This window comes from Anabas testudineus, chromosome 12 (genome assembly GCF_900324465.2).
Source record: "Anabas testudineus chromosome 12, fAnaTes1.2, whole genome shotgun sequence".
NCBI classification, from domain to species: Eukaryota; Metazoa; Chordata; class Actinopteri; order Anabantiformes; family Anabantidae; genus Anabas; species Anabas testudineus.
The window spans coordinates 14,057,921-14,076,715 of record NC_046621.1 but is presented as its reverse complement, the minus strand read 5'-3'; the positions used below and the strand labels follow the sequence as shown (position 1 = coordinate 14,076,715).

General features: G+C 39.9%; 1 protein-coding gene across 1 annotated transcript; it reads left to right on the top strand.

Moving 5' to 3' along the window:
- The first annotated feature begins 3,211 nt into the window (after positions 1–3,211).
- Positions 3,212–12,171, top strand: gnmt (glycine N-methyltransferase). Its single transcript, XM_026355838.1, has 6 exons — positions 3,212–3,601; positions 7,049–7,176; positions 7,359–7,472; positions 7,757–7,899; positions 9,093–9,214; positions 9,943–12,171. The coding sequence occupies exons 1-6, from the start codon at positions 3,372–3,374 to the stop codon at positions 10,112–10,114; spliced, it is 909 nt and encodes a 302-aa protein (XP_026211623.1). The 5' UTR covers positions 3,212–3,371; the 3' UTR covers positions 10,115–12,171.
- The last annotated feature ends 6,624 nt before the right edge of the window (positions 12,172–18,795 follow it).

The following is an 18,795-nucleotide window of genomic DNA, read 5'->3' as shown; positions in this document are numbered from 1 at the left end:
TAACCATAAGTAATTTATAGTAATAATAACACAGTAACACATCTGATTATGCTGGTTTAAATATAATGTAACAATAAATATATGTACATCAGCTCAGTCCAGTTCATGTTGTTTAAAATAAATATAAGATGTACTGCTGTAACTGGATTGTTCTGAAACACAATTATGTTTGTCAATTATGATGATCCCTTCTTTCACTACTGTTGGAAAAAACCAGCAGACTAATCGCTTCTCATTTCCTTCCTGTCTTTCAACTTGCCATTGTCCTTAGGGGTGTTGCTGCCAGAGTAGGTGGCCTCAGACTCTTTATCCAGCCAACACTCTGAGATAATCTGCTGCCCAGCGTTAAGGCTTTCTTCAAACTCACAACAAGAATGGCTGTTTTAATGTCAGTTCTTTCTTTATTGTCTTTAAAGTTGGGATATGGCCTGAGTGGCACATGTACACCTGTGTGTAGTGGGAGTCACTGCGTCACTGTGAACCAGGACAGAGTGGACTTTAAAACAGCTGAGGAAACATGCCGTGACATGAATGGAGAACTAATGACATTTCAGGGGGAGGCAGAAGAGAGCATCCTTGACATTGTGAGTCAAGGATTGTCTGGGAACTTCTGGATTGGACTGCGCTTACCAGCCGGCGCCTGCAGCAACCTTTCGGCTCCACTCAGAGGCTACGAGTGGACTTCTGACAGCACGCACGGGAGCTTTGTTCCGTCCTTGACAACCTGGAAAGGCAGCGTTAAAGTCTGCTCTCCACACTGTGTGACACTTTCTGATGATCAGAGGATGACAGAGATGCTGTGCTCGGACAAAGCTGCCGGGTTTCTGTGCAGGACAAAGCCCAAAGATGCTTGCAGGTCACAACTGTTGTCAGATACAAACTTTTTCAAAAGCTCTAAAGGATGTTCTTATAGCCCTTGTGAACATAACTGCAAAGATGTAAGTGGAGGTTTTAAATGCTCTTGTTATCAGGGATATATTCCAGACAGAAAAGACCCCAGGAGGTGCAAATTGTACTGCGGACAAATGAAATGCCGCATGACATGTGAAAGAAACAATGAATGTTACTGTCCTGATGGGTACATTGAAAATGGTCGATTCTGTGAGGACATTGATGAATGTTCAATGGATCAGTGTGATCACAAGTGTAAAAACACATTCGGAGGTTTTGTGTGCTCCTGTAAAGAGGGCTTTGTGCTTAAAGGTGAAGTCAAATGCATCAAAGCAGAGGACAAAGACAGTTTTCGTCATCACAACTCCTATCACAATAGGTCTTATTGAACCAGCCGTCAACAATAATACTTTAAAGGCTTCTGCTGCACCCGCTGGTGGTTTTCTCTGGATATGGATTTTTGTTGCTCTCACTATGATAGTGTTGATATTTATGGTAAGGTTTTATGTTGTTAAACGCCAGAGGCTCAGAGAACAAAATTCCAATCAGCAGTCTACTGCTACAGCTGCTGTGGACAACATTTAGTGTCTAAAAACCACAGATCTTACTGGTTCTTTAGCACAGCTGGCGAGAGTTGTGTGCTCTGTTACATTCACGACATAACTTCTGTTAGTTACTCAGAGGTGTAAGATTTTATAAGAGATTTTAAAGGTTTTGGAGGGCGTGAGGCATGTTTTCAAATGGGTAACAATGGTGTGACAAGGCCTTTATGTAAGCAATGTCTGTGTCACTGTGTTGCAGGATTTGAAACTATTCATTGCAAAATAAAATCTGAATTCATGTGTTTGTAACGACAGCCTGCTCTTGTCATCATTCTTGTTCTTAGAGTGCCATCTACAGTCGCTGTGAACAAACTGCTGAAACGTGGTCACATAGAAAACCCCCAGCAGCAAAACATGAACGAATCTAAACAGTTCAATGTGCATTTGCATGTGATGTTTTGAATTGAAATAACTTACAATCTATCTAACTATTCATTCTAATGATTCACAAGTTTACTCTAGTGAACTCTCCTGGATGTAGTTCCTCACAACTGCCACTAGATGTTACTGTAGATAGATATTCATCACCTTTAGCACATAACCAACCACAAATAATAGTACACCACAGCTACAGGTAACTGGTAACTAACTGCTGTTACCTGGATTTTACACTGGTTATTAACCAAACCAGGTCTGAGATGATACATGAAATCCTATTGGTAAACTCCCAGCACGTTTCGAACATGGCTGTATTTCCCTTACAGTATCTTGTTCAGTGATCAAACTCAAATACAGTAAGTCAGTTTCCTCCTCTCTCCCAGAAGACACCAGATAAGACCACCATTAAACAGGAATTCCAGTGTGGGATCAGTGAGAGCAAATCAAGGCTTTTAAATGAACAAATACTAGAAGACATGTTGAGAAAAGACCCAAAAACAGCATTTGACACTTTTACATATAAAATTAAATAAAGTCAAATAAATCTAATACTGCTACTCTTAACAGCTACTGATATTAAATACATTTCCCAGGGTATGCCAGTTTCAATAATAATAGAACATAAGTTTTATATTTATGTTCAGGCTATTGGATGTTCTGTCAGTCTGTATATTGTATAGATTTTTAATCTATATATTTTAATGTATCTTTCTTATCCATATTAACCTCCATTACTTTAATACTCAGATATGTCCTATTACTTACTAATACTAATACTTAAATTGTTTCACCGTTCTCCTGCTCACCTGCCCTTGTGTTGCTGTAACAGGTATATTTCTCCCTTTGGCCATCATTAAAGTCTTAGTGGTTTGTGGTTATGGTTAAACCCCCAGGAATAAATGTAAAATCTCCACGGGGATCATAAAACAACATTTATTTTTAGTTTGTGTGTTTTACTCTTTTATATATATATATATTATATATATATATATATATATATATAATATATATATATATATATATATATATATACTATATATATATATATATATATATATATATATATATATATATATATATATATATATATATATATATATATATATATATATATATATATATTTATTTATTTATTTATTTATCTATTTATATATATTTATCAACTTAGTTTCAAATATGGTTCTGGTTTAATTAATATATATATATATATATATATATATATATATATATATATATATATTGAACGTAAGCACGTAAATGACTCTGTGTTTACGTTAGCCCTGTCGCCTCGCTTCAACCAATCAGAAAGGAGGCGTCAGCCCGAAGCACAGCGCCATTGGCCAGTGAGTTTGTCCAAGCCCGTGACTGACTCGGAGAAATAATAACAACCGGAGAGTAGTCCGGCATGTGGACAGGGTCCCTGAGAGACAAGACAATCAGACACGCTTAGAGCAGCCTCTCAGGAGAACACCTCCTCCATTTCCCGTGTGCAGTCAGCTAATGGCAGGGGCAGGCAGCGGCATGTCGGTCGACAGCGTGTTTAGGACCCGCTCTCTCGGCGTGGCCGCCGAGGGTCTTCCTGATCAGTACGCCGACGGCAAAGCGGCCAAAGTGTGGCAGCTGTACATCGGAGACACGCAGAGCAGGACCCGGGAGTATAAGAGCTGGGTGGTGTCGCTGCTGAAGCACAACGGAGTCCGGAGAGTCCTCGATGTAGCCTGCGGAACAGGGTAAAGTCAGGCCGACTCAGCAGTTGTACATTTCAAGAGGGACATCCCTGTTGGCTCGGGTTGCAGGGAAAGTCTCGCCAAACTCCGTTAAAATATAGTTACACTTGAATGCACACTCACACATATAAACAAAATAAACACTCCTGTTCCAAGCTTTCATTGGCCTTTAATATTTATACAGGCCAGTATTTAATCCGGCATTAGTTCTATACAGAAAACGTAGATTATTTAAATAATAATAATAATAATAATAATAATAATAATAATAACCCTGTCAGTTGTGTTTTTGCTTTGCTTGTTTTGTTTTATAATATTATACACTAATATAACAAGTTCTAAACCTTTGCCATGTAAGCTTCTCACTTCTTATTAAATGAAAATATCACACCATCTTGCATTCTAATATATAAATCTGATTATCTTTAAAGGTTGTTTTTTTTTTTTTTCACTAGTTTGACTTTCCAGGAATTTCAGTCTGCTGACTCTTTTAACTCCGGACAAAATGCGGATTAGGTCAGAGAGTTATGAAAGAAAGTGCAGAGTTGCACCAGCCACAGTGCTTGTTCCCGCCTCCAGCTGCAGCCTGAAGCTGAGGCCACACATTCACTGATTCACAGCTGATTGACGTGGTATGAAAATTGCTAAAATACAGTTGAAAGTAAAGATCAAGATGCATGTGTGTTTCCTGCAGCCCTAATGAACTATGAACTCAAGATTCACAGATGAATTGTTTATTAAACTGGATGCTGGCTGAAAATCAGTGTGTGTGAGACACTAGTGTGGGAGTTCAGTGGTTGCTGTGGGGAGTTTTGACTCATTCCCTGCAGTGTGTTTACCTCCAATGATAGTGTATCTGTGCTCTGGGACAGTAGCAAGGCCACTGTCTGAACTCACAGTGAATGCCAAGTACTTTTTGTGGGGGGAAGATATTGTGCAGTAGATGCAACATTATTATTTAAAACACGATTGATATGTCACAGCTTTTAAAATCTCTTTTGCTCAACCCTCTGCTTAATGAACAGGTAAAAGGGGTTTTTACAGCTTCTTCTGTTTGACTGAGAAATAGAAAATAAACATCGTAAAGCTTCGTATCAGCTTCGTATCAGCACAGGCTGTGTGGACGACTTGATCCAGCAAGAGCACCTACTTTGACCCCATTGCACAGTAGTAGTGTGTCAGTAGTGCAGCCACCTGGTCTGATGTAAACACTCACAGAGAAATGAAGTTGCAAATGTTACTGTTGATCTTTCTGCATGTATTTCTTTGCACTTGTCCTGCGGTTACCTTTTGTTAATAATTGCTGTCTGTGCTACATTTTACAGGTCAATGTCCGTGTAACCTCGCTCATATGTTAATGTGGATTCTGCGTCAGTTTGCATGACACACAATGTTTTACTTTGTAGAAAGTTTGGGAGGAGTTCAAACAAAACTTAATATGATAACAATGAAGAGCTATAAATATTAACTCTTTATACTTATAAAACATTAAGGTGTTCCAGTCTGCTGTATAATGACATACAGTGCATCCAGAAAGTTTTCAGAGCACTTAACTTTTACTACATGTTGTAATGTTATAGCCTTATTTCAAAATAGGAAACATTCATTATTTTCCTCAGATTTCTACAAACAATACTCATGACAAAGTAAAAGAAGTTTGTTTGAAATTGTGATGATTTACTGCATTCATTTGTCATAAAATGTTATTTGATCTTCAACCAACTCAAGAGTATTAACAAATATAATGTGCCTAAAATAATAGCACAAATAATCTCTCTCAGATCTTTCATGTTTTTATTCAAAGCAAACATAAAAACCTCACAGTGTGAGTGGAAAAAAGTCAAACTCCTGGTATGACCTCAAAAAACAGGTCATTGAAAAGCACAAATCAGGGGAAGGATCCAAAAACATCTCCAAGGCACTGAACTCCGGGGGATGTTAGAACAGCCCGTCAACACACACCGAGTGACCGTGCAAGAAGGAGACTAATGAGAGAGACCACTAACACACTGATGACTACTCTGAGGGAGTTACAAGCTTCAGCAACTGCTAAGGAAAGACTGTACACACAACAACTGTTGCCCGGGTTCGTCACCAGTCAAAGTTTAATGGGAGAGTGGCAAGGAGAAAGCCACTGTTGAAGAAAACTCATGTTAAATCACGACTTGAGGTCACCGATAGGCATGTGAAAGACTCCATGGTCCAGTGGAAATGGGTTCTTTGGTCTGATGAGACCAAAATGTTGCTTTTTGTACATCAGACAAGACGCTGTGTTTGGCGCACACCAAACACTGCACATCACCACAACCATCCTCACTGTGAAACACTGCGTTAGCAGCGTTATGTTGTTGGGATGCTTCTCTGCAGCCGGCCCTGGAAGGCTTGTTAAAGTAGAGGGTAAGATGAATGCAGCAAAATACAGGACAATCCTGGAGGACAATCTTATTCAGTCTGCAAGACAACTAAAGCTTGGGAGAAGATTTGTTTTCCAGCAAGTCAATGACCCGAAGCATACAGCGAAAGCTACACAGACATGGTTTAACGCGACAAGGTGAATGTTCTGGAGTGGCCCAGTCAAAGTCCAGACCTGAAACCAATAGAATTTGTGGATGGACTTGAAAAGTGCTGTTTACACCCGATCCCCACACAACCTGACAGAGCTTGAGCAGTTTTGCAAAGAAGAATGACATAAAATTCCAGTGTCCAGACCTATCCTCACAGACTCCATGCCGTGAATGAAAGGTGCACCTACTAAATACTGACCTGAAGGGGGTGAATATTAATGCACTGATTTCCCCTTACATATTTTTATTAAACTGACATTACTTTGTAATGCCAATTTGACATTAATGAGGTATTTTTCTGAAATTTCTTTGTCAAAGTTGCCAATGTTTATTGATCATGACTGATTTTTAATGTCATATGGGTGAATACTTTTTATAGGCACTGTACATGGGAATTTTTCATCTCTTATTTTTAATAAATGTGCAAAGATTTCAAACTAACTCCATTCACATTGTCATTTTGGGGTATTGTTTGGAGAATTTTGAGGAAAATAATGAATTGAATCAATGTTGGAATAAGGCTGTAACATAACAAAATGTGGATCTGATGCACTTTGCTCCCAACAGACTAATATTTATTTGGAAGACAAGGAAAGGTTGATGACGAGAATATTGGTGCATTTCTTGGACGCTGTCCGTGACTGTGTCTTTTGGCACCACCCACAATAAATCAAGGAGCAAATATGCTCTTATTCATACAAGTCAAGCCGGTTAGACATGATGGACTGGTATAGAGAGTACTCACATGTACTAGTTTAAATTATAAGGGCAGGAAACATGAATGAATTTGTGTCATTGTGATTAGCAGAGAAGTTACTGTAAGGCAGTTTATGCAGAACTGTTTACAGGGCTGTCAACTGTGGACTGTGTGGTTTATGTTTTGCAGAGTTGACTCCATTATGTTGGTGGAGGAGGGATTTCATATGGTGAGCGTGGATGCCAGCGACAAAATGCTCAAGTATGCATTGAAGGCGAGGTGGGAAAGAAGAAAAGAGCCAGCCTTTGATGAGTGGGGTATGGATATTTGAACTTTTAGTCATTTTGAGTTGCTGTTTCCCAGTCTTCACCTTAAAGTCGTCCACAACTGTTGTCTTCATTTAATAAACTTTGCACAGCCCTTCCTCAAGTGACTTCTTCAAGTTTCTTCCACTGTTGTTTTTAGTATTTAGTTTTTTTTTTTTTTTTACTGTTCACAGTTATTGAAGAAGCCAACTGGCTGACATTACCAGAAGATATTCAGAAGCCAGGAGACGGCTTTGACGCTGTTATCTGCCTCGGAAACTCATTCGCCCACTTACCAGACTTCAAAGGTACCATACGGGAATTTTCCCAGTGACATTTGTTCATATTGTTTTTGTTTTTTTTTTTTTTTGGCAGGCCAAAAACATCTTCTGAATTACAGATTGAAATTACAGATTACATCTGAAATCACATTAAGCACTTGCTTGAAATCACTAAGCATTCATTCAACAAACTGTATTACAAATGTATTTTGTAATTTTCACTTGACCACAAGCACTCAGTGAGTGGTTTGATTATAAATGTTCTCCTCATCTGTAAATGATATTGATATTGATGTTGATGTTGCTTTCAGGGGATCAGAGTGACCAAAAGTTGGCCCTTCGTAACATTGCCAGTATGGTCAGACCAGGTGGGATCTTTATCATTGACCACCGTAACTATGACTACATCCTGGAGACTGGGCGAGCACCACAAGGCAAAAATATCTATTACAAGGTACTGAAGCTCGAAGTCACAGTATAGAGTGTTATGGTCAGAAATAACTAGTGATGTCCCAAGCTAAATGTGAGGATTGGTGTTGGTGTCGTATAAAATGATCCAGATCTAAATGAGGAGAGTTAAATTTATAGAGCTTGAATGTGAATTAAGGATCAGAGTGAAGAGATTTGTTAAAAAGATGCTAATTATCACTCACCACTATCACACAAATGACAGTGTACAAAACATCAGCTCGAAGCTTCTCACTTTTAGTCAATGCCAACCATAACACTTAAAATGACAGACGTCTCTGGCCTCAGGTCAAGCTGTCACGACTGTGGTCAGTCATTAAAGGCTTCGTAGTTTCTAATAGAAGTCTTCCATCTTTAAAACGATTTTAAAGATGGCTTTAAAGGCTTTGCCGTTTTAATTCTCTTAGTGAATTAAAACACCCGACTAGCTCCTAAGAGGCCAAGCAAAAACACCAAAGGAGAACAAAACTCTGAGCCTGAGCAACACGTATAAAAAGCCAGTTTTTAATAGAAACTTTCTGCCCTGGTTCTTTATTGTCTTGTGAAGAGGAGTTGGACAGGCTGTTTGTTTATGATGGTTGATTTACACCATCCCTGGCAGCAGTGGAGTTTAGACCAAAATCTCATTTGAGAACCACCAGATATTGTGAGAATGTGGTAAAAAAGGTCATTTACTGTAGGAAAATGAAAAAAACAAGCAAAGTGCGTACCTATTGTATGAAGCCTAAAATGATGTGTAGCACCAACAATACCTGACTTGGATATTTCTCTTTTCTTTTTCCCTTTTCTGACTTCCCTTTTGACTGACGTCAGACATCTGAAATTTCGATAAACACAGAGCTGCAGTTGACTCTCTAGCCTTCTGGCAAAAGCTCAAATATATGAAAGAGACAAAGACATAACAGCAGGTGCCAACAGCACAGAGCCATGTTTGATTTATGTATTTTTCTGCAAAACAGGTTCCATTTTCTTTAATCCAGCCAAAGTAGAACCTATCCAGCTGGAAGGCCTAAATATAAATACTAAGTCAACAAACACATACTGGAGCACAAAACACTCAAAATCTGAGTCTGCTCTCATGTTCCAGTCTGTGCCTTATAACAGCAAGAGCAACTTCAGAATGTGACCGGTACTTTTTAATGTGTGTACAGTAACACAGGCGTGTGTTATGTGTTGCAGAGTGATCTAACTCAGGACATCTCCACCTCAGTGCTGTGGGTCAACAATAAGCCCCATATGATTACTCTGGACTACACCATCCACGTGCCACAAGGCGCCGTCCAGAGTCTTCCGGAAGTCAGGTACATCAGGTCACACTGCTCAGAGGTTTGAACCCTTAAACGCTGAGTGCAGCGCTGATGCAGTAAATAATGCAATCAGTTAAGATCCCCCCTCACGGGGATGTAGCAAATATAAGTAAATCATATTTTATAACCAGAACAGGTACTACAGGTACTACAGGTACTACAGGTACTACAGGTACTACAGGTACTACAGGTACTACTGCTTAGTAAGATTGAATGATAATGGATAAAAGGTTTTCAGCTAATTCAATACTTGACAGGACAAAATACTTTGTAGACACGTTTGTCTGTTTTTGTAGATTTTAGCAAACATTGCTGAAACAGGAATAAATAGAACATTTGTTGGGGACTATTTTCAGCTGTGGATTAATACACATCAGTGGTGACTGAGTCAAGACAAACCAACCAAAGTAAAAGTAACTCACACAGTAACACTGTCTTGTGACAGTAGGTCATGTTGTCGTTGGTGTTTGATAACGAAACCCGCTATAATGAGCAGTACATCATGCACAGAATAAGCATGTACAAGGTAGGAATAAAAGCTTTTAGGTGTGGTTGTGTTGTTTTAACTTTAGCACAGCATTTTTATTGTTGCTGTAAAGGTGTTTGTCTAGTAGATTTATTTTGCATTTTACTGAAATCCCCTACAGTCAGGGTGACTTGACTCCACTCCCAGACCTGTTAGACATAATAAAAAGGACCTGCTCTGTATTTGTGTTCACCAGTAAGTTCCGGCTCTCCTACTACCCTCACCGTCTGGAGAGCTTCACAGCTCTGCTCAATGAGGCCTTCAGTGGCAAAATGGAGCACAGAGTCTACGGAGATTTCAAGACATACGTGCCGGCCCAGACTGAGGTCCCGTGTTACTTCATCCATGTCTGTAAGAAGACAGCCTAAGAGCCCTGGCAGCCCACACACTAGTACACACACACATTTGCCTTTAGGAGAATCATGACGCTCTCTGCCCTCCATATTTGGATAAAACAAATTTCATCTTAGTTATTGGTAAGATAAAGCAGTTTTTTGGTCTTTGGACACCTGTCGTGGTGAGAACATAGAGACTAATGTCATCCACATGTTCCTGAGAGAATGTGTCCATGTTGTTATTATTGTATAAATAATAAGACATTATAAACTGACATGACATTTTCTAATGTGCTCTTTTCGGGCCTGGAAATTGATAAATAATGCAACTTGTTTAGTTTTTTTCCTTGAATTGCAGACACTTTTTAATTTTCTCCAATCATTTTAGAAGGTTTTATGCTAATGTGTTAATCAGCAGGGCCACTGGCAAGAACAACTGGATGATTTTAGTCTTTATGATCTCATAAGACAAGCTGACTCGAATTGTAATCAAGTAACAGTCCATATATGGATCTTTCCCATAGTGCTCTGTGCTGCTTATGTGTTGTCCCCCTGTTCGTGTCCTCCCTGCTTCCCCATGTATTAGAACTTGAACGTCCACAATGACCATGTTTCTAAACGGTGCTGGACATTAGTTATATTTCCTAAAATAGTTGCTGGTCTTTGCTACTGATGTACAAAGTACTAAAATATATAAGACAATATTTTGTAAGTTCACCACAAGAGTCTTAAAGAGACAGATAACACGTATCCGGCGTGTTCCGTCTTTATTTTTCATACTTTTCCAACCTGGCGGAAGAGAAACGATCATCTCATTTTGTCCTTCTGCCCGTCTTCAGGTTCAGATCAATCTTTAACAGGTGCAGCACAGTGGCAGACAACGTTTATCATTGAATAAAACCAGGGCACTGCTGGTGAGTGTTAGTTTAACCTGCTCAGGCAGAGTGCTTACTTGACTGTCAAATCCAGTATACCCTGCCATGAAGTGTCCGTGACCTTACACGACATCCACACGAGCTACTGAGCTAAATGACCTCTGATGCTACTGAACAAAAAAAAATGTTTTCTTCTAAAGCCTGTGCTTAAGAGAATTAGCCGGGGCTTTACATATTTGAACAGACTTTTACTTTTTGTGTAGCAACTTATGCTCTAATTTGCTAATCTGTGCTTTCTTTTTATTTTGTGGTACAGTTAAAGTCTGCGTGAGCCAGTAACAACCTTTCCTTTGTGTGGTGATTTCCATTCATGAACAGAGCATCAACCAAACATAATACCACTTATTTTAGAAATACTCACAGAGCCAGTGACACTAAGCTGGGTTTAGCAAACTGGTTAAAAATGCAGAGAGATGGAATACCTACCACTTGAAAAAACTTGAATTTAATTCCACTGTGCTGCATTATGTGTCTCAGTAAGTGAGTTTACCACAATAACGGGGAGTAACACGACTGGAGAATAATTTATTTTACTGTTAAATATCAGATCCAAATAGCATTTGCTTTAATACCAAATTAAAAATGTTTTTACTGGAATTAAGGCGCTCTACCACAGAGGTGCATTTTGATGTACCAGCGTTTATAGAGCAAAACGTATGGTAGTAGTTCGAGTTCCACAGTATGTGGTGAGAATCGCTTCATGTTTCAGCAGGATTAGTAGTTTATACAGAGATAAAACTATTTCAGAACAATATTGTTGTGTTGCCAATTATTTTAAGAAAAATGAAAGTTCATGCGATTCTGTAATTATTGAATTTGTCTTTCATTAAATAATAAAAAAAAAAGATAAAGTAATACATAGGCAGGTTGTCATGTTCTCACGTTGTGTGTTGTTTTGGTGGCAGACACAGATTCATGCTGAATGTTATCAGAGTGTATTTGTTCCTGCAGTATGTGGGTCATCAGTTGGTACTTTCACCGAGGCAGCCTGGCTACGTCCAACTACACCTGTGTGTTTCCTTGACATGAATTGCTGAAGAACATACTGCCTATTTCTTGAAAATACACATTTCAGCCATAAACCCAAGCAAAGGTGGTGCATGCTTCAGTAAGACAACTCAAAATACAATAAAGCACATGAATGAATAACCTCCACTTTCTGTTATTGTTGCTGTTGTTGGATGAATTTCACTGTGATTGTGGTGAATCCTCTGTCCTAAACGAGTGTGATTAGACCGAAGTGTAGAAAACACACTTAGATTTTTACAAATTGCTGGAAACAATAGAAATAATAATAGAGCTGTATGCAGACACCTATAGTTCGTACAGGCTCCTTTGAACATTACCTACCTGCGTGAGGTAATTAAATTATGAAGTATTCTACAATATACAGGTATGGATAATAAGCAAATAAAATAATGAAAAATATAACTAATCATTTTGAATGGCTAAAGTACAGTCATCTATATAGAGACAACTTTTGAGTTGAATATTTGAAGTGCAGAATGTCAGTTTGACACAAGAGGGCGTTATTACCTTACATGTAACTAATCCCACAGACGAGGTCTGGACTGTGAGGAAACTGCTCCTCTCTGTCTTACAGCATGACACATTTTTATCAGGACACCACACTGAAAACTAAGCCAGTTGTAAAGGCTTCTTTTGATTTTAACGACACTGGTCTGGTCTCAATTATGTTTATTGTGAAACAGTTTTCTTCCTTTAAAGACTCCAAACCGGTGAGACCTACGGTTTGTAACTCGGTTTGCTCTCTCTCTCTATCGAGACAGTGCAGCAACACATGAGCGCCAATAAAACACAAAACAGCTGCTTTGCTGTCTGACATTTTGTCAGTGAGTGACATTTCCTGCTCCGTCTAACTGACCTCCGAGCATGAACCCGCTCACCGTCATCATCCTCATGTCATCTCATGTCTCCGAGGTGTTCCATCAGACTCTGTGGTAGACGGCCGTGCATGAGCTGATACACAAACCAGATGTGAGAGCCGTTTGCCAGATGTGGCTTCTCTGCTTTGCTTTGCTCTAGCTGGGGGAGTCAAAGTGGTCAACCATGACTGCCTTTACTGGGGAGGATCGCTTTCACAGCACGTCATTGGCCAAATCAAACAAAAACAGAGGGAGCTGAGAGAGACACATTGGCTGGAAAGGGGATGAGTTGTTACGGATCATGATTATACTCAGGTGGACTTAGCAGAGAGGAAAAGAAGTGGAGTTTACCATGCACGCTGTATGTTCTTGATAAAAATGATTTGGCTCTTATTTGAGGAGAAAATAATCCTTCCCATGATTTTCTCGGAGCCGTTAGATCTCCAGGCAATTGCACATTAAATTGATTAAATGTTTAGTAAATGTCATGTATGCGTGCAGTTCACCCAGCTGTTGAATATTTCGCCTCTCTCCATGTTTGGTTGGTCGTACTTGGGCAGGAGAAAAACAACTTCTGCACAGAAAGTGAAGCGGCAGTAGTTGATTTGGAGTTAAACTCCTGGAACCACCACTTGCATCTTGTATTGCTCCTAGAGGTCCAGAGACATTTGAGCATATTTTTGGTTAAAAGAACACAACGGGCTGTTATTCTTCAAAGTCATAACGGCCAACTTGTTTGTAACGAGTCGCAATGCAAAATGTGTTGTGTTTTTCGTTTTAGTTTCGTGCTGTAGGGATGATGTGTTTTCAGGCCAATCTGGAAGTTAGCATCTAGCTGGTTCCTGGTTACCAATGCTACCAATGCTGGTAGGCTAAAAGGAAGAAGGGCAAAAGTTACGGAGAGGAGATTTAGGCTGAATACCAGGATTAATTAGTTAGGCACAAACAAACACGACTCCAAACAAATGCCAGCTTGAGCAAGGGTTAAACACAGAAATCTCCTTTGTTGTCGGTTCAAAAACTAAATCTGTCGAAAACACAAAAAGCGTAAAACACAACATGTTGTGGTTTTATGGGGTAATGTGACGGACTATTTCTGTACTTGCTTCCTGGAGTTTCAGCTGGTTGCCTGACAACCTAATTTAACCAGCCAAGAAATAGTTTGGCACATATACCTCTAATAAATATCCAACATGTTGTTTATGTCTTGCCTTCTGTAGCTGTCATATTTAGTGTACAGGCATGTACAGTACATTAAGCCTGAAATTGTCAAACTATTCTCAAGTTACTATTTGTACTATAAGTGTAAAATATATACAACCCCCCTCCAAATGTATTGGAACAGCACGGCTAATTGATTTGTGTTTGCTGTACATCGAACACATTTGGGATTAACATCAAAGGATACATGAGACAGAAGAACAGAATGTCTGCTTTTATTTAATGTTATTTGGACCTAGATACATGAGACGACATCAAACACAACGCCTTTTGTAGCAGATGACCCACATTTTAAATGAGCAAAAGTATTGGAACGCGTGGCTCACAGGTGTTTCCTCTTACCCATATGCGTCTTGTGAAGTTGAGCGTTCAAACACCAGCTCTAGATGACAGCTCTCAGTGTTAGCCTGGGGTTTTACCTGCAAAGACTCTCATTTATTAATAAAAAGGATCAAATGTGAAAACTGGAGAGCTGACATCAGGAAACAAGACATTTGGAATCTGCAAAAAGAGGTCAAACAATCAAAGCCGCGGCACAAAGTTTGAACACAGTTAATACAAGAACTGGGACTTCATGAAAAAGAAACAAACCACTGGTGAAACAAACACACAATGGAAAAGCCAAGGAAAACAACAACAGATGCGAACTGCTCAGCAGCAGTAGGAATCCAAAAGCCACAACAGCTCTGGCATAAAGAATCCGATTAACATCTACCAGAATGATGGAAAGGCCAAAGGGTGGAAGAAGAAAGGAACCAGGCCTTAATGGACAAATCAGTCACCAGACCTTAACCCAACTGAACATGCATTTCACCTGTTGAATAGAGACTGAAGGGAGAAACCCTGAATCCCTGACAGTGAATTAGCCTTGCCTTTCCAATGCCGTACTCTTAAATGTTCTCTAGGCAAGTTTAGAAAGAGGAGAAGAAAGGTAAAAATAGAGGGTTGTTATTCTTTACTTTCTTAAAATAGAAAAGGACATTGAAGGAAAGTAACAGTAGGTGAAAACCAAAAAAAGAAATAACGCCTTTGCCAACGAAATCATCCGAGGAGCGTCACGAGAAAAATGAGGAGGACAAAGAAAACATGTCAAGAGGTGAAACCTTCGAAGGGGCGAGTGGAAAAAGATACAGGAGGAATCCAGAGGTGCTGAAAGAGAAAACGCTGAGGAGGGGAGAGAAAAGTCAGACAGTATCTAAACTGGCTTTGGTTGCTTCCACTGTGAAGTGCCAGATGATGATTTTCCAGATGTAGGAGGTAGGGGAAAAAAGGGAGGAGGTGATTTTCTACTTCTCTTTTTATTTGTCCTTCTGAGTTTCGAAGGAAAGGTTGTAAGTTTTGCCTCAGAGTTCCTGAGGAACAAGTAGCAATGAAACGCTACAACAAGGCGATGACTTCTATTCGCTGCAGAAGTGATAAATGGAGAAAGAAAAAAAAAATCTGCCAAGCTCGATGTGTTCCTCTAAACCGACTGAACTGCCTTCTTTCTACTTCACCTCTCCTCTGTTTGTGTCTTCCACCCACATCACTGATAGTTTTCTATCCAAAAGTGCATGAGAAATTATGTTTTTATGTGTGTGTCATGTGATCCTTAGTACTTAAGCTCTCATTTTTCATTTCCCTTGTGCGTGTGTGTGTGTGTGTGTGTGTGTGTGTGTCAAGACAGAGGAGCAAGACTAAGTAGTCCCAGCTGCCTCTTTCCCAGATGCCCCTGCTTTACACCTGACAAGAAAAGTGGACACAGTGAAAGAATAGATAGTTTGTGTATCTTTTGTTGCATCTTCACCTTTTTGAGATCTTCGTTTGTATGCATGTGCACTCGTAGTGATATGTCACATGATGTGTGTGTGTGTGTGTGTGTGTGTGTGTGTGCGTGTAATGGATCTTTCTCGAAATCCGTCCTCAGTTTGGGCCAAGTCAAGGGTCTGTAAGCATTTATAGAGTCATTATAATAAAAGAGTGGGTCACACCAAAAACTCAACAGCAGCTCTGGGATTTTCCAGTTCTCCACTCAGCCTGTGCCAAAATACTGTTTGGACAGAGAAGGCTGGAGATATTGAATGCCTTGTCTAGTGTTACGCAGGGGAATAGCCTAATCCAGACCGGGCCCATTCTTTCCCACATGAATGGTGTGTGTTTGTCTGTACTTGTTGTGTGTGTGTGTGTGTGTGTGTGTGTGTCTGTGTGTCTGTGTGTGTGTGTCTGTGTGTGTGTGTGTGTGTGTGTGTGTGTGTGTGTGTGTGTGTGTGTGTGTGTGTGTGTGTGCGTGCGTGCCGAGAGGGGCCGGTAAGAGAATCAAGAAACAGAGAACATCCTCCTGCTGCGCAGAGAGGGCCTGAGGAACAATAAAGTCTGGCGAGTGAAGGAAGCACTCTGGCTGGATGCCCGTCACTGGACAACGCTTAGCTTGTTTTTGGGTCCTAAATAAATAAATGACTGAGAGTTCCTCTCAGTTTCATGAGCCCACATACACACAAACACACACATGAAAACATATGCGGATCAATATAGTTTATTTTTGACGGCATGGGGATAAAAACAAATTCAAGATGTAATCAGTCTGCATGTCAGGATTTGAAAGGACACAAGCATTTTTGAAGTATCCCTGATCTTTAAACAGGAACATGAATTCAGTGATATGGGTCTAATTTTTTTTTTACTAAGTTATGTCTGTGAGTACATCACTGGACAGACGTACTGTAACTGAGTAAATAGACCACAACAGGAAATAGGCCAACGTTCAGGCAGGCTCTACCAAGATGACTCACCACCTCTAGTTCCAATCCAAAAATTATTATTTAGTCAAAAGTGGGGAAACTGAAAACAATGAGCCCTCAAGTACTTCACTTAACTTAACTTGTGTTTGAATATGTCTGCTATGCTAACAGAAATCACGTAGATGTGCACTTACACCACATTATGTCTGCCAGTACTGTATAATTCCACAGCTAATGAAAACTAAAACATGCAGACTGAGACGTCTGTACATGACAGTAAGATGAAGACATTTTTATACTTGAAACACAGACATGAAAATATTTCTGCTTTTAAAATCATATTATGGATGTGGTGCTGTTAGCTGGTCGAAGACAAAATTTCATATTTATATTAGTTTCGGCTGAAGACGAATTCATTTGCACAGAATGAGGACGGTGGATTTTGTCTCCCAATCTTACACAGGAATTGCATTAGAAAAGGATCTCATCATTTTCCTGTGAAGACTACTTTGACACTCATAGTCAGGCTATCAGTCTAACTGTGTGTGTGTGTGTGTGTGTGTGTGTACCAGCCAAACATCTTTAGTCTACTATATGCTCATTAGCACATGCACACAATCCTTTTTTGCACACATTTGCACACTCAGACACACTACTGTGGAAACATAACATGCACAAATACATTCAGACGCATGCAGTCATGTCTGAAGCCTCTTTACAACACTCTGATTGGTTTGTTTATCGTCTCTTTGACTCTAAAAACTTTTGGCGTGTGAGGTCTCGCTCTTTTTCTGCCTGTCTATCTCTCCACCCAGCTTCCCATTCATGCCCTACATTTGGTTTTTCTGTCAGTGGTCCTCCAGGATCATTTGAGAGAATGTTTCCAGCTTGCCACAGGTTAGACAGAAATAACAGCCAGGCTCTCCAAGTTAAACAGCAACCTCGTCATACCATCTGAAAGCCCCTCTGCTTCCTCTGGGCCGCCCACCACTAAAAGAATGTGTCTTCAGTGTGCTGTGAAATGGCACAGTCAGCACACAGACACACACACACACACACACAAACACGACGAAACAAACCTGCACACATGTAGAAACGAACATACAGATGTCAGTTTCATACCCAAACACACACCTGGCAGGTGTAACTCTTATGTGCACAAATCACGCAGGTGAGGTCTTGCAGCCGTGATTTCAGTAGCAGTCCTGAGCACACTGCATCTATTGTTCAGAGGCTTTGTGGGTCCCAAAGAGAGCGGTAAAGTGTTTGCTCAAAGAGATGGAGACAGGGAGGGAGGGGCAGGGTGGATATCCATTTCTACACACTAGTGAAACTAGAAACACTCTCCTAACTGCAGCCACATGGTGAGGTCTCTTAGTGGCATACAGTGCAGTACAACCTGCTCTGTAACACACACACACACACAGACACACACACACACAGTGAAAACTACACAGACAGCATCACATAAAAGTTTTATAAAGAGATTTTTTTTTCCTGCTGGCAGGTCCACTCCTGCAGAAGCTCAAGGTTTCCACAGGTTTTAAATGTTAAGGAAGGATTTAGGTAAATCTCAACCTCTAAGCCATTAAATAATATATAGTGAGTCAAGTGGTGAATTAGTAATGTAAGTCATGTAATAATATAAGTGTTTTTCCATTTGATATGCATACATTTACCATTCTACTGCCACAGTTAGTGTGCAAAATGGAAGTGGTTCATGATTTCGGGAGCAAGAATTTGTTCAGTGTTAAATCTGTATATACCCCTTAGAGACTATGAAAACAATAATCAATACATGTCGTCATGGAAGAAAAGTAAAGAGTTGTTAAGGTCATTAGGATTCATCTCCTGGGGACCACGAATGCTAGTACAATGTTTCACGCCTGTCCATGCAGTAGTTATTTTGCTGTGATCTATAAAGCATTATCATAAGCATGAATCATAATAGTTCA